This window comes from Orcinus orca, chromosome 1 (assembly GCF_937001465.1).
Source record: "Orcinus orca chromosome 1, mOrcOrc1.1, whole genome shotgun sequence".
In the NCBI taxonomy this organism is placed as follows: Eukaryota; Metazoa; Chordata; class Mammalia; order Artiodactyla; family Delphinidae; genus Orcinus; species Orcinus orca.
The window spans coordinates 205,117,012-205,133,785 of record NC_064559.1 but is presented as its reverse complement, the minus strand read 5'-3'; the positions used below and the strand labels follow the sequence as shown (position 1 = coordinate 205,133,785).

The 16,774-nt window shown below is 41.7% G+C and overlaps 2 protein-coding genes and 1 long non-coding RNA gene across 5 annotated transcripts in view; 1 reads left to right on the top strand and 2 right to left on the bottom strand.

The window, feature by feature from the left end:
* Positions 1 to 16,774, bottom strand: part of CLSTN1 (calsyntenin 1) — a 523,112-nt gene that overhangs the window by 237,611 nt on the left and 268,727 nt on the right. The window lies entirely within an intron of this gene.
* LOC125965100 (uncharacterized) lies at positions 9,150 to 11,660 on the bottom strand. The gene is made up of 2 exons (XR_007478603.1): positions 11,386 to 11,660; positions 9,150 to 11,250 (listed from the first exon to the last, which is right to left on the bottom strand). It is a non-coding gene; the product is annotated as an uncharacterized LOC125965100 (long non-coding RNA).
* UBE4B (ubiquitination factor E4B) overlaps positions 11,656 to 16,774 on the top strand; it is a 111,272-nt gene continuing 106,153 nt past the window's right edge. Inside the window, exon 1 of one of the 3 annotated variants that reach the window (XM_004272373.4) lies at positions 11,656 to 12,369. In XM_004272373.4, the coding sequence (XP_004272421.1) occupies positions 12,346 to 12,369 (24 nt within the window). In that variant the 5' untranslated portion in view covers positions 11,656 to 12,345. The remainder of the gene's footprint in view (positions 12,370 to 16,774) is intronic. The other 2 variants (XM_049712581.1, XM_004272372.4) reach the window with 2 other exon arrangements.

Here is a 16,774-nt window from a genome sequence, read left to right as displayed (position 1 = left end):
AATTATCATATGAAGAGACAATGAGTATGTTGCAGATAAAATTTATTTAGGGGCAGTTAATCAAACTGTTATTTTTCTGATTCTTGAAATTCACATTTGAGACTCATTTTGTATTCTTTTTCTTAAAGAAGACCTCCGAAATTGTTTATGTTTTAGATACTACAAAACCTAGATCCATCCCTGGTACTGGTATTATCTAAAATAGCAACAAGACTATTTACTTAGTCACTTATTTCTCAGGAGACGCTGCCATTTATCTCTTCTTTTTTTTTTTTTTTTGGCCACACCACACATGTGGGATCTTAGTTCCCCTACCAGGGATCGATCCCACGCCCCTGCATTGAAAGAGCCGATTGTTAACCACTGGACTGCTGGGGAAGTCCCTGTCATTTAGCTTTCTAACTAGTGGGGTGGATAATGGGTTTTTTTTTTTTTTTTTTTTTTTTTTTGCGGTACGCAGGCCTCTCACTGTTGTGTTCTCTCCCGTTGCGGAGCACAGGCTCCGGATGCGCAGGCTCAGCGGCCATGGCTCACGGTCCCAGCCGCTCCGCGGCATGTGAGATCTTCCCGGACCGGGGCACGACCCCGTGTCCCCTGCATCGGCAGGCGGACTCTCAACCACTGCGCCACCAGGGAAGCCCGGATAATGGGATTTTTTTTTTGCTCAGGGAGATTCGATTTGGTTCTGCTGAAGTTAACTCCACCCCAGCTCTAGAAGTGAAACATGTGACCCAGACTAAATCAATTAGTGCTTGTTTGTTTGTTTTGGTTACATGTTGTCCAAGTGGTCTAATGTGAGCGGGTTTCAGGATTCTAGCTGGGAAGGATGGGAAAAGACAATCTCTTCCTTACAAGGCTTGGATGAGGAAGTATAACCCATCCTGGGGGCCACCAGCACACCGTGAAGGAAGCCCTCCAGAGGAGCAGGCAGCTACTGCAGAAAACAGAGAGAATCAAGAACCTTGGGTCCACTGTCGAGTCTCTGGAACAAACATGACCTGAAAATCTGCTCTGGACTTTGCAGTTATGTAAATCGATAAATTCCATTTATGGACGGAGCCAATTTCTCCTGGACTCTTTGCTTCAGTTTATTTATTTATTTATTTAGGCCACGCTGCGCAGCTTGTGGAATCTTAGTTCCCAGACCAGGGATTGAACCCTGGCCACTGCAGTGAAAGCGCTGAGTCCTAACCACTGGACTCCCAGGGAATTCCCATTTTCCTCAGTTTATATTACTTACCCAGATATTGATAATGATAAAACGACACATATGTTCTCAATACAGAAACATGGTGAGGAACGCAAATATGACCAAATAAATAAATGAAATCCATCAATCCAGGACTTCCACTCTGTATGTCATGTTTATTTTTATTTATTTTTAATTTCTTTTATTTTTTAAAATTTATTTATTATTATTTTGGGCTGCGTTGGGTCTTCGTTGCTGCACGCGGGCTTTCTCTAGTTGCGGCAAGCGGGGGCTACTCTTCGTTGTTGTGTGCAGGCTTCTCATTGCAGTGGTTTCTCTTGCTGCGGAGCACGGGCTGTAGGCACCCAGGCTTCAGTAGTTGTGGCACGTGGGCTCTAGAGCACAGGCTCAGTAGTTGTGGCACACGGGCTTAGTTGCTTCGCGGCATGTGGATCTTCATGGGCCAGGGATCGAGCCCATGTGCCCTGCATTGGCAGGCAGATTCTTAACCACTGCACCACAGGGAAGTCTCCCAACTCCCTTTTTTAAACAAAAATTTAAAAAATCTTTTTCTGAACCCCTTGAATCTGGTGTGACTGACTTACTCCCGTGTGAGGTGGTGTCTTCCATCATGTTCCTTTCTTATGCTCACTGACACATTTATCAATTTTTTTCTAAGAGGAGAGAGAGAGAAGGAATGTAGGAGACTTATGATGAAAATATAGCCAAGAGGTAGGTAGTTTTCTGCCGATAATACTTTTCACTTAATGAGGAAATATAGAAGATGAGTTTGTGAGTATTCATCTGATTAAAAACATAATAAATCTTATTTTTATTCAAATGCAACTGTTCATTAGGTTTTAAAAATTAAAGGAAACTCTTCTAATATTACATTTTAAGTACATATAACATTAATAGAATTTTTTTAACAAAAAGAGATGGAGTCAGTTCATTTGGCTATAAAATGAAAGTGGGGTCAAGATGTTCCTGCTTTTCAGGGGATTATAAAAATGAATTATCATGTTTTAAAATGCGGGGAAATACTGACATTAGTTGAGATCATTGGAAGGAAGGCTGTTGGGTAGATTTCTCTCAGAATACCTGCCTGCTTCGGTGAGTCAGAGCAATGTCCTCCAAACAAGTAATAATCTCTTTATCCTTTGAGTTCCTCTGTGCTTTCCTGGAATTTCTTTTTTTTGGCTGTGCTGCATGGCTTGTAGGATCTTAGTTCCCCAACCAGGGACAAAACACAGGCCCTCCGCACTGAAACTGCAGAGTCCTAACCACTGGACTTCGAGGGAATTCCCACTTGGAATTTCTTTTACAGCACTTTACACTTTCTACAATGTATTATAGTTGTATACGTGTTTTGGGGTTTGTTTTTTTGTTTTTAATTTTATTGAAGTATAGTTGATTTACAATGTTGTGTTAGTTTCAGGTGTACAGCACAGTGATTCAGCTATATATATATTCTTCTTCATATTCTTCTCCCTTATAGGTTATTACAAAATATTGAGTATAATATTGGGTATAGTTCCCCATGCTATGAATAAGTCCTTGTTGGTTATCTATCTCATATGTAGTATGAAATATATATATTTCATATATATATATGTATATATATATACATATATATATAAATATATATATATATATTTCATATATAGTATGAAATAGTGTATGTGTTAATCCCAACCTCCTAATTTATCCCTCCTGCCTTTCCCCTTTGGTAACCATAAATTTGTTTTCTATGTCTGTGGGTCCATTTCTGTTTTGTAAATAAGTTCATTTGTACAATAACTTTTTGTTTTTAGATTCCACATATAAGCAATATCAGATGATATTTGTCTTTCTCTGTCTGACTTACTTCACTTAGTATGATAATCTCTAGGTCCATCCATGTTGCTGCAAATGGCATTATTTCATTCTTTTTTTATGGCTGAGTAATATTCCATTGTATATATATGTACCACATCTTCTTTAGCCACTCATCTATTGATGGACATTTAGGTTGCTTCCATGTCTTAGCTATTGTAAATAGTGCTGCAAGGAACATTGGGCTACATGTATCTTTTTGAATTAGAGTTTTCTCCGGATATATGCCCAGGAAAGTTGTGTGTCTGTTTTATGTCTCTCCTTGACTGTAAGGCATCTTATGGATAGGAGAATACTTAGCATGTCTTATTCACCAGTTTGTCTTTGTAGCTTGTATACTGCTTTGCCCACGATAGGCTTTTTTTTTTTCTTTTTCCTACTTTTTTTTTTGCATGTGCTTGTGGGATCTCAGTTCCCTCACCAGAGATTGAACCTGGGCCACAGCATTGAAAGCCCGTAATCCTAACCACTAGGCCACCAGGAAACTCCCCCATCATAGGCTTTCAATAAGTGGTACCAAATGCACGAACAGATGACAGAGTGAGTCAGCAGTACTGGTTTTCTTTCCTGGGTTTGGTGACCACATCTGCTGAGTGTATCAAGCAACCCCAGACATTAGGCATAACAATGTAATCCTATAAAAATCAAATTCTACTCCAAGCAAGCAGAATTCTGAATCCTAAGCCCAAGTAAGAGTCAGAATACATAAATTTCAGATAGTTAACTTTTAGAGACATTAAGTCAGTCACAGACATTACCTGTGATTCTAGCCAGAAACAACATCTAATGATTAACATGGCCTCATAAAGCAGTAGGCATTCTTTGGCAGGCGTGCTGTATCATTTTAGGCAAGAAGAAGGTTAAAAATCTAGAAAATTGCTAACAGCAATAGCAAACAAGATTTATGTAAGAAAAATATCTTGCTATTATTTTCCTTTCAAGAGGAAATACACTTTTCCAATTTATAAGATAAGAATATACTTCTTAGGGCTTCCCTGGTGGCGCAGTGGTTGAGAGTCCGCCTGCCGATGCAGGGGACATGGGTTCGTGCCCCGGTCCGGGAAGATCCCACATGCCGTGGAGCGGCTGGGCCCGTGAGCCATGGCCGCTGAGCCTGCGCGTCCGGAGCCTGTGCTCCGCAACGGGGGAGGCCACAGCAGTGAGAGGCCCGCGTACTGCAAAAAAAAAAAAAAAAAAAGAAAAAGAATATACTTCTTAGAAGGTAAAGGATTTAAAGAAGACATCAATAGTATACAGAATCTACTTTTCCCTAAATATTCAAAAATTTCCCTCTCAACTGATAATTTCCATTAACATACAAGATATACTATTATTTCTCCCAATATGAAAAACAAAACAGTTTTACCCACTTCTCCCTCCAACTACTCTCCCATTTCTTTGCTCTTTTTTGCCATAAAACGGCTTGAGAGAGTTGTCTATTCCTTTATTCTTTCTTATACATACCTAGATCAGTTTCCTGCCCCATCAATCCACCAAAACTGTTCTGAAGGTCACCGAAGAGCTGCTTGTTGCTAAATTCAATGGACAATCTCCGTCTTCATCTTAAGTCATCTGTTGACAGCATTTGAAACAGCTGATCATTAACTCTTTCTTTCAACACTTTGTTCACTTGACTTTGGTCACAGACACCACCGTCTCCTGGTTTTCCTCCACCTGCAGGCCAGCCATTGTCAGTCTCCCTTGCTGATTCCTTTCCTCCTCCTTGCTTCTTCTAATCACTCATCCCATCTCATGACTTCAAATTTTCACCCATGCACCAAAGTTGCTCAACTGATGTCTCTAGTCTGGACCTCTCTCCTAAACTCCAGCACTATATGTGCAGCCATCTACTTGACATCTTTACTTCAAAGTCTAGTAGATATCTTAGACTTACCATGCACCAAACTGAGCTCCTTATCTTCCCCTCAGAGTCTGCTCCACCCATAGTCCTCCCCATCTCAATGAATCACAACTTCTCTTTCTACCAACACTTGGAGTCATCCTTGACTTCTCTCATTTTTTTCATTCTCACCCTCCACTCGCAAATTCTGTTTGCTATTTCTTCAAAATATAACCAGAAGCCCATCACTTCTCCCTACCTTGCTTGCTGCTATCTTGTCGAGCCCTCAGCACCTCTCACCTGGATCACTGAGCCAAGAGGTGAGAACCTGACTGGTCTCTGCGCTTCTACTCTTATTCCCTACTGTCTGTCTTCAATGTAGCATCGAGAGAGTGATCCTTTTAAAACCTCGGAGGGATTAGATCACTCCTCTGTTCAGAATGCTCCAACAGCTCCCATCTTAGGGTAGAAAGCCACAGACATTACTTTCTACTTTCCCTAACATTCATCCTGCTTCAGCCACACTGGCCACCTGCCAGGCCTATTCCTGACTCAGGGCCTTCTATTCCCTCTGCTCCTCATATGCTCTCCCACTGATATCCACCTGGCTCACTTCCTCTGTCCCTTCAGGTCTTTCTTCAAATGCTACTTGCTGAGTTAGGTCTTCTCTGACCACTCTCTCTCCCTCTCTCTCTCTCTCTCTCTCTCTCTCTCTATATATATATATATATGTGTGTGTGTGTGTGTGTGTATATATATATATATATATTTGGCTGTACCAGGTCTTAGTTGCAGCACACGGGATCTTCAGTTGTGGCACATGAACTCTTTGAGGCATGTGGGATTTAGTTCTCTGACCAGGGATTGAACCTGGGCCCCCTGCATTGGGAGCATGGAGTCTTAGCCACTGGACCACCAGAGAAGTTCCTTTTACTTATTTATTTGAATTTAAATTAATTAATTTATTTTTGGCTGCACTGGGTCTTTGTTGCTGCGTGGGGCTTCCTCTGGTTGGGGCGAGTGGGGGCTACTCTTCATTGCGGTACACAGGCATCTCATTGTGGTGGCTTCTCTTGCTGCGGAGCACGGACTCTAGGCACCCGGGCTTCAGTATTTGCAGCACGCGGCCTCAGTACTTGTGGCTCACGGGCTCTAGAGCGCAGGCTCAGTAGTTGTGGCGTGCAGGCTTAGTTGCTCTGCGGCATGTGGGATCTTCCCAGCCCAGGGCTCGAACCCGTGTCCCCTGCATTGGCAGGCGGATTCTTAACCACTATGCCACCAGGAAAGTCCCCTTTATTTATTTTTTTAGTTAATTTTTTTATTGGAGTATAGTTGATTTACAATGTTGTGTTAATTTCTGCTGTACAGCAAAGTGAATCAGCCATACATATACATATACCCACTCTCTTCTAGACTCCATTCCCGTATAGGTCATTACAGAGCACTGAATAAATTTCCCTGTGCTATACAGTAGGTTCTTATTAGTTATTTTTTATATATAGTAGTGTGTATATGTCAATCCCAATCTCCCAATTTATCCCCCCCCCCACTCCTTTCCTCCTTGGTAACCATAAGTTTGTTTTCTACACCTGTGACTCAGTTTCTGTTTTGTATACAGATTCATTTGTATGACCACCCTCTTTAAAACGGAAACACCAATCTCCAGCATTATTCTCCTTCTTGGACTTACTTTAATCTATAGCACTTATCATGTTGGCAGAGAGAAGAGGACTCAGCACTGAGCCTGCAGCTCTACAATATTTAAAACTTGGGTGAAAAAAAAAAAAAGAAAAAAAAAAAAACTTGGGTGAAGGAGGCAGCAAATGAACCTGAGGAAGAGCTTCCAGTGAGGCAAGAGGAAACCCAAGGGAGTGTGGCCTCAATGAAAGGCAATATAGGGGAACGTGTTTCAAAAGTGCTCAACTGTACTGAATGCTGCTGAGAAGGCTGATAAATACTGGATACAAAAAATGGAACTGGTCTTGGCTAGATGGAGATCATTGGCGATCTCAACAAGAGAATTTTCTCAGAATGGCACAGACAGAGGATAGACTGGACTGAGGAATAAGGGAAGTAGCGGAAATAATATGCAAAATGTCTTTTGAGATGTTTTGCTGTGAAGGGAAGCAAGTAAAGGAGGCATAGCCCAAAGAAGATGTAAGGTCAAGGTAGGGGTTTTTAAAGTTAGCGTTCCTAGAGCAGAAATGTGTCCAGTGGGGAGAAAGAAAATGATGATGCAAAAGAAAAAGGATAAATTCTGGACCAAAGTCCTTAAGAAGGTGGGAGGGGAAGGAATCCAGGGTCCAGGTGCAGGGGCTGACCTCTGATGGCAGAAGAGAAAACAGAATATACTGTACTTATAGATGTAGGTAGCTTTGTAGATCATCAGGAAGACAAATTTTGGTCCAGTGAACTCTCTATATCCTGGCACTTGAATAAAAGCTATCCTAAAAGATTATAAGTTCTAGAATTTACCTTCACAAATGCCTTTTAATTGACTAGTAGGCTATTTTTTACTTTTTCTAAAGACTATTTTATTTATTTATTCTTGGCTGTGTTGGGTCTTCATTGCTGCGCGGGGGCTTTCTCTAGTTGCTGAGAGCGGGGGCTACCCTTCATTGCGGTTCATGGGCTTCTCATTGCAGTGGCTTCTCCTGTTGCGGAGCATGGGCTCTAGGCATGCGGGCTTCAGTAGTTGTGGCATGCGGGCTCAGCAGTTGTGGCCCGTGGGCTCTAGAGCGCAGGCTCAGTAGTTGTGGCATACGGGCTTAGTTGCTCTGTGGCATGTGGGATCTTCCCGGGCCAGGGCTTGAACCCGTGTCCCCTGCATTGGCAGGCGGATTCTTAACCACTGCGCCACCAGGGAAGTCCCTATTTTTACTTTCAAGTGAAAAAAACCCCACAAAAACTCCTTTCCCCTTATAAAATAACAAAATCTGCCCAAAGTATACTTTTATTTTCAGTCACGTTTCAGTTTGTTCTCCTCCTTTATCTGTTACTAGTAATAAAAAGTACTTTTGCTAACTTCTAGGTAATTCTGAGAACTAATTTGTCTTGGGCCTTGATGCTTGGTAGTTCCCAAATGAGGCAGACAGATTATTTTGCATGATCTAAAGGGGGTAATATAATGCCCCCTTTAGAAGACGGAAGATGGAAGAAACTGAGCAAAACAATGAGCTAAGTATCATGAACACCTCTGAGATACTCTTATTTACGATTTTGTGGGAAAGCTTCCCCTAAGGGAAGTGGTAGGTACTCCAGCACTTGGGCAGTTTAAAACACAACTGTAAAAGGCACTAAAAAACATATTAGAGGGATTCATCCTGTAAAAGACCATGGGAAATACAGTACATGGCTAAAGAGAGTTCACTTTTAATTGTTGTGATTTTACAAAATTCATTATATTTGCAGAAAGAGTACTTTGGAGTTGAAGAAAAAGAAAGGGAGTGGAGTTGTCACGCAAATGGTAAAAAAAATCCCTGTATTTCTTAGTCTTAAAATAGTGAGACAGCTTTAAAAGTGAATTCTATGTCAGAAAATCCAAATGTCATAAATCATAAAAGGTTAAAGCTAGATTGGACATGGAATCTATGGTGAATAAAATACTGTGGCATTTTCACAATATCACTACTCAGCAAACAAGCATACAATCAGTACTTTATCTTACATTTTTCGAATACCCATTTTGTTCTAGATATTGTATTCCTGTGATGTATAGACAGAGATATTTGTGTGATAGGGAAAGAATTCAGGGGAAGCAAGACTTCTAATCATTTTCCCATTTGACTTGGGGCAGGCCATTTAATATTCATAGTTTCACTTTCTCCAGCCACAAAATGGGAAGGATATTTCCTATAATATTTGAATATTGTTACAGATGGAATGTTTGTGTCTCCTGCAAATTCATGTGTTGACACCCTCCCCATGTGATGGCATTACTTTGCAGAGATAATTAGGAATAGATGAGGTCATAAGGGTGAGGCACTCAAATGAGATCAGTGCCCTTATGAGAGTTTCTAGAGAGCTTGCTTGCTCTCCGTTCACAGTCATGTGAGGATACCAGCAGAAGCTAGTACAAGCCACCTGGAAGAGGGAGTTCACCAGATCTGATCATGCTGGCACCCTGACCTCTGACTTTGAGTCTCCAGAACTAAGAAATAAATTTCTATTGCTTATAAGCCACTCAGTCTATGGTATTGTTATAGCAGCAAAAACTGACTAAGAGAAATAATAAATGATTCAATATGCCTTGTAAAAGTGAATGTATTACATCAAAAGCACAAATGACAAAAGAAAGAAATTGGACTACATCAAAATAAAAAAATTTGTGCTGCAAATGATACTATCAAGAAAGTGAAATGACAACCCACAGAATGGGAAAGATATTTATAAATTACATGTTTGTTAAGGGACTAATATCCAGAGTATATAAAGAACTCTTACAACTCAAAAATAAAAAGACAAATAACCAATTAAAAAATGAACAAAGGATTTGGACAGATATTTGTCCAAAGATATACAAATAACTAATAAATACATGAAAAGATGCTCAATATTGTTAGCCCTCAGAGGAATGAAAACACAAAGCTGCAATGAGATACCACTTCACATCTACTAGTGTGACTATTCTAAAAAAGAGATACTAACAAGTGTTGGTGAGGATTGGAGAAATTGGAACCCTCATATGTTGCTGGTGGAATGTACAATGGTGTGGCACTTTGGAAAACAGTTTTTCAGTTGCTTGAAAAGTTAAACATAAAACCCAGAAATTCTCCTCCTAGGTATATATCCAAGAGAAATTAAAACAAATGTCCACACAAAAACTTACACATAAATATTGATAGCAGCATTATTCATAATAACCAAATAGTGGAAACAACCCAAATGTCCATTAGCTGATGAATGAATAAACAAAATGTGGTATATCCATACAATGGAATATTGTTCGGCATTAAAGAAATGAAGTACTGATACATACTGCAGCATGGATAAACTTTGAAAACATATGCTAAATAAAAGCAGCTGGACACAAAAAGCCACATAGAGTAGGATTCCACTGGTAGAGACAGAAAGTAGATTAGTGGTTGCCCAGAGGGAGGGGAGGGGAGGGGAGAATGGGGAGTGACTGTTAACAGGTACAGGGTTTCTTTCTGGGGTGATGAAATGTTCTGGAATTAGTGATGATGGTTGATAACTGTGAATATTCTACAACCATCGTACACTTTAAATGGGTGAATTGTATGGAATACGAATTACATGGCAATGACCACGTTTAAAAAAAGAAGTAAATGTACTGATATCAATGTCAACAGGCGTCTAAATTCTGGCTTACACAGAATTCCTTTCCTGGAGAGCAGATAATATGTAAAGCCAGCAGTGGTCTAATTTTACTTACAAATTCCTTACATATCTGGTTGTCAGGTTACTATTTTAAGTAAGTAGCAGGAAAAAAAAATTGTGACTTTTAATTCTGGAATGCAATCTGTAATATTATGGTTAAGTAAACCATCCCATACATTACATTCTTCGTAGGTGGCAAAATCTGGAATTTCATGACACTGTTAAACATTGACCACTGTTTAGACTTGTATATTATAAAATATTTGCATTCTTCAGAGAACAGATTTGTGGTTGCCAGAGGGGGATAGTGCGTGGGCAAAATGGTGAAGGTGGTCAAAAGGTACAAACTCAGTTATAAGAAGTCCTGTGGGTGTCATGTACAGCATTGGGACTATAGTCAACAATACTGTATCATATATTTTAAAGTTGCTAAGCGAATAACTCTTTAAAGTGCTCATTCCAAGAAAAACAAAAAACAAAAAAACAAGTATGTATGGTGATGGGTGTTAACATATTGTGGTAATCATTTCCCAATATATACGTATGTCAAATCATTATGCTGTACACGTTAAAACTAATATGATGTTTTGATCACACACATTTCAATTAAAATTTTTTTTGTATTCTTGTCCAGGTGAGGACGATGGTTTCTTTTCCTTGGCTCCACAAGTCTCCCTTGTGTTTGTGTATGCACTTCAAAGTTTTCTGGGTCTCAAACCCATTTATACTTTCAAATTTGGAACACACTTAAAAAAAAATCAGAAATTATCTCTCTAAAAGAACAAAGTGAAATGAAATGAAGTTCTGCTTGTGTTAAAGTTTTCTTCCAAATGGGCTTTCCTTGCGGAGGAGGAAGAGTCTACGTAGAAAGGTTTTGCAGAATGTGAGCGGTCAGGCTGGTAGAGAACGCTCATCGCAGAAAGGAGACGTTTTCCGTTTCTTTTAGTTCGTTTGGGCGGCATCGTGGACAGTCGAGAGGCGTTTGTGAGCCGCTAAAGAGAAAAGCCTGGGAACAACGGAGGCGCTGTGGGCCCGGGTCGCGGGCGGGAGTCCCCTTCTGGCCAATCTTCCCGTTGTCTGCAGGCCCCGTGCCCCGCGGCCTCCGCCATCACCCGCCCACGTGGCCCTCCCGGGAACCTACCTGGGCCGGGCCCGCGCACCGCTCCCGTGCCGTCGCCATGGCAACTCTCCGCCCCGCCCCCCGCGCTCGGCCGGTCCGCCGGCGGCCCCGCTCGCCCCTCCCCCCGCCCCGCGCGGCGGCCGGGGAGAGGGTGGGGCGGAGGCGGGAGGAGACTCAGGAGAGAGGAAATCGGCCGCGCGACGCCCGCGGCCCATTGGCTGCCTCGTCCTGGGGCCAGAAACCCCGCCTGTCTGACGGGGTCACGTGATCCCTTTCAAAGATGGCCGCCCTGTTGTTTTGATGAATAATACTTGGTGGGGCGAGGGGGTAAGAGTAGGGGTGGAGGGGTAGGAGGATTTACTCTTCCAGCCAGAACATCGCGAGTTCGGTCCTCCCCCTCCCCCTTGCCCAGGCTCCGGCGTGGAGGCGGGGCGTGGCCGGCCTGCTTTGGGAGGGGAGGAGCTTCCCTCCTCAGTGCTGGGCTCTGCCTGGGCGGCTCTGGGGTCGCCTTGCCTCGGGGCACCCACTCTGCAGTTGAACACTTCCCGCCAGGGGGAAAGGGTTGGAAGGAGAGCACGATCTGCTGGAGGAAGCGCAGCTGCCGCGCCACCACCACGAAGACACAGTAGGCTCCGGGCACGAGGAGAGCTGGAGACCGAGCTCCCTAGTCTGGGTAACCTGGGAAGCAGAGGGTAAAAAGTGGCGCCTTACGGTAACCCTGTAGCAGCAGCAGTGGCGGTCAAAGGAGGCTGCTCGTGGCGTAAGCAGCTGTAGGAGTCTCTGGGGCAATTGGAGTGACCGACGCCAAGGCATTTCACTGCCTCTCATGTTCTTATTTTTTAACCTCTGACTATGCAGTTCTGAAACCTCCCCCATTCGGGGGACCAGACAGCCCGATAGACACCTTCCACTCTCCTCCCGCCCTGGTCTCAAAGAACAGAAGATCTCTCCTTAACGCCTTTCACCATTAAGAGGAAAGCGATGGAGGAGCTGAGCGCTGATGAGGTGAGGAGGTTGGGGGACACCTTGGGAGATTAGTTGGCAACTCTTTGGCGCTTTGGATAGGGTTGATATTGCGCCAGTGGTGCCTGGCCTTTGGGCAGGAATGGAGATGACATTTTCTAAGAATTAAATGAGTCCCTCAGAGGGTCTCCGGTTGCATTCTCTTGTATTCCTTTGCCTTCTTTTTCCATCCTGAACTCCATTTGCCTCTTTTCGACTCTTCTTTTAGGGTCTAAAGAAGAGGAGAGCATACTGAGGCTTTCATTCTTTCCTTCAGGGTATTTAAGCAAAAAGGGCTAGATTTACATCAAGGGTGTGTGTGTGTGTGTGTGTGTGTGTGTGTGTGTGTGTGTGTGTGTGTGTGTGTGTGTGTGTGTGTGTGTGTGTGTGTGTGTGTGTGTGTGTGTGTGTGTGTGTGTGTGTGTGTTGTGTGTGTGTGTGTGTGTACGCGCGCGCTCGCGCATGTGCGTGTGCGCGCGCGCGCCTTACTGCAGAGATCTAAAGAATAATTTTGGGAGGAATCATAATGTATAGGTGTATGTTTTTAAAGGATTTGAAATCCCAAGTATGTGTGGCATTTCACTGTATAAGTTAATTAAACATTACATATGTGTTTGGGGGTGGTCTACAGACAGATTCTTTGATATTTAACAAAATATGCATCTTCTCAATAGCTTCGTGAATTACAGTTAAATTCTAGCAATTTAACAGACCACTAATGGCTTCTGGTATACTCCTCTTTCATTATGCCTTTTTCTAGTTTTTGCCCCTTTCAAATTTGTGTTCTGCTGTAACAGACACTGAACAGGAAGCAAATGGAAGCAAATGACTTTGAAAATTCCCCCTATTATCATTTCTGAAAGGAGTCTTACAGATCCCCTTCTTGATGTTTTCAAGATTATTTAATAATAATAAGAAAAAGTGGCATTTAGGGTACCAGGATTTTCCTGTGACTCTGTTGACTTTTCCCTTCTTTTTTTTTTACAAATAGGGAGCTTCCCTTTCAGGACCCCTGCTGGCCTCATTCTCTTCCACCTACCATTTCTTCCACAGTTCATGTAAAACTTCTCTACAGTATTATGAAAGTAGTCATCCATCAGGTTGGTTGTACTGTAAAACTTCCATGCTTCAGTTTTAGCTGCAGAGCAGTCAGTATATTTACCTAGGGACTAAAATTCTCCAGAGATGAGGCAGGCAAGTGGTGGGTTAAGGGTCACATAGGAAAGGAAGCAAATAATTTTGTTGGTTTTGATACCTGGCTTTTTGGAAAGTCAGGATTGCCCATTCTTTGTTACTGATTTTGTTTTCTAAATACATCAATAGTGTAATCTTAAATTAGAAGAATATTGAACAATTTCTTTGATTCAGGTAGGAACTATCAAGAGATCCTCTTAGAGGCACTTTGTTTTGTGTAGTTTTTTTAAAGTGCACCCCCTTTTTTCTTTAACATTAATGCTAGTGGATCATTTCTCTTAAGGCAGAGAGTTTTTTAGTGAGTTTTTTACCTCCAGAAATTACTTTTTTTCTTGACATTCTTTAAATTGTTCCTGGTTTAGAAGTTTTTACATACTTGAGTTTTCACTAAGAAAACCATTAAAGCATACAGACCAGTTAAAGAACTGTATAATCTGAACTGTAGCTCTTCACTTTATCCAGTCCTTGAGGAAGGTATTAACTTTTTTTTTTTTTTTACCATATATGGAACAAATATAATCATTGTGGAGGAGATAGACATTTTTCAAGGTCAACAAAATATTAAAATAAATGTGAAAAATTAAATTCATTAATATAAGATCAATATAAAATTATGTTCAACAAATTAGTTGGCCTGAACACAAAGGGACAGTTCAATAACTGGTAATTTTACTCTCAGCATAATCTAAAACAAATATTTTATGGGGAAGAAGCTTAAGTTTTTTTTAATCCATTTCCTGTAATTCTGGGATTAGGTGAACAGTTCTCAACAGAGACATTTCCAGAACTTTTGCCTTATTGTTACTCTATTGGTGGAAACTTGTGTCACAGATAGGGTAGTTGACATTTATTTGGTTAGAAAATAATAATTTATATTATTGAAAACTCAAACATGTATCTCAGGGTGTAAACAATCAAGACATTGATCTTTCAATCTAAATTAGGTATGACAGAGTTTCATATTTTAGCAAAATGAAAATATATGAAAATGTAGTCCATGAAAAATAGAGCCTGCTATAACCAGGGTAGTAGCTTTAGAAGATTTTACATTATGGGTACTTTTTGGTCCCTCTTATAGATCACCTTGAATTCTTGTACTTTTCTTCTCTTGTGCTTTCTAAGTAGAGTATTTCTTTAACTTCAGTGCTGTTTATATAGCACATTACAATGAGCCCTTTGCTGTATAGAGCAGATCCATGACTACGTTTATTCTCTTCAGGAGCCTGCATTTCAAGGCATCATTATTTACATTGCATTCATTCTGTACCCTGCTCATGTGTTTTTTTGTTTTTTTTTTTATACCAAAATGATGCTCTGAGTAGGGCAGGTATTTTAAACTGGTTTTCAACTATGGTGATGATGTGTTTTCATTGAAATGATTTTCTTTTTTTTTTTTGCAAAATCTGTATGACCTAGTTCATCTTCAAGAGGGCTGGCTGGGATTCAGGGTGTGGTCAAGGTTTTAGAAGTTGTCTTCCTTCCCAAATGCAGAATATATGACCTTGGACATTTTAGCAGTGTTTTTTCAGTGGAAAGGGACCAACATTTATTAGCAGTCTTAGAAACCTGCTCTGTGCCAGGCATTTTACAACCATTGTCTCATTTGATAAAACAGTGCAGTCCAGCAGTTCCTTAAATTTTCCTTGTTTTATAGGTGAAGCAGCTGAGAATTAGGTTAAGTCCATAGTGCCCTGGCTTAGAAGTGACAGAATTGGAATTCAAACCCAGGGTTCCTGATCTAAAAGCTCTTTTTACTGTATTTTACTGCCCAACAACTGCCAATAAATTCACCACAGCTTCTATATAAATATCCTACTAACATGCTTGATCTGCATAGTTTTTCTGTAAAAGTGTTGTTTTTTATGAATTCATTCATGATGTGATCAAGTTTCTAGTCTTTTTGGTGCTGACTCTCATCACACCCCTCCAAAATCATTCACTCAGCAAACGTTTTTTAAAAAGATGCTGTTGGGGCTTCCCTGGTGGCGCAGTGGTTGAGAGTCCGCCTGCCGATGCAGGGGACACGGGTTCGTGCCCCGGTCCGGGAGGATCCCACATGCTGCGGAGCGACTGGGCCCGTGAGCCATGGCCGCTGAGCCTGTGCTCGTCCGGAGCCTGTGCTCCGCAACGGGAGAGGCCACAACAGTGAGAGGACCGCATACCGCAAAAAATAAAAATTAAAATTAAAAAAAAAAAGATGCTGTTGCTTTGTGACCACCTAGAGGGGTGGGATAGGGAGGGTGGGAGGGAGACGCAAGAAGGAGGAGATATGGGGATGTATGTATATGTATAGCTGATTCACTTTGTTATAAAGCAGAAACTAACACACCATTGTAAAGCAATTAAACTCCAATAAAGATGTTAAAAACAAAAGATGCTGTGCATTTCCAGCAATGTGTTAGGTAGGTTAGGAGAAACACAGTCTTTTTCTTAAAGAAATTATTTAACTGGGGTTAGGGGATGGGTAGAGATAGAGATAGCTAGGAGTCCAGCAATTACAATACAGGGTGCTAAGAGCTGTTGTGGACCTATGCACAAGACAGTAAGAAAAACAAGAAGGGAGCCCTGTTGGCTTAGCGTCTTAGCGAAAACTTTCAAGAAAAAGCGATGCTTATGCGAAGGGCTCTTGAAACCGGCTGTGAAACTGGGGAGCTCAGGAAACCACAAGAAGTAGTGGGACTGGAGACAGGATTTGCCTGGGGGAGTGGCCGCAGGCAGACAGGCACCAGGTCTCCGAGGGTTTTCAGAAATGCTTAGGAGTTTGAACTTTCTCAGTAAGACTATCAGAAGCCTTTGAGGGATTTTAAGGGATTCGAAAGATAACTGGCAAGGGTGTCGAAGGTGGATAGGAAGAAGGTGGCTGCTGTTGCTATGGGAACCAAGGCAGTGGAGTCTCAGGCAAGGCCTTGGCAGTGGGAACGGAGGAGAGCAGACATCAGAAATATTGAGGATCTAAGTTAACCCACTTCTGATGATAAGTTTGATGTGAAAGAGGTGGACGCAGGGGAAGAAAGAAAAAGATGACTCCTTGGTTTCATTGGAGGAGAGAGAAGGAATTCCAGACAAGGAGCAGATTTTGGAGAAAGCAGATTTGTTCCTTTGGACCACTGAGAGATGAGCTGACATAGAGGCGCCAGCCCTGGCCTTTCTGCTCTTAACATCTCCATCTCTGACCTTTTCTTTCTTTGTAACAGGCCTCAGGACCTAAGCTCAC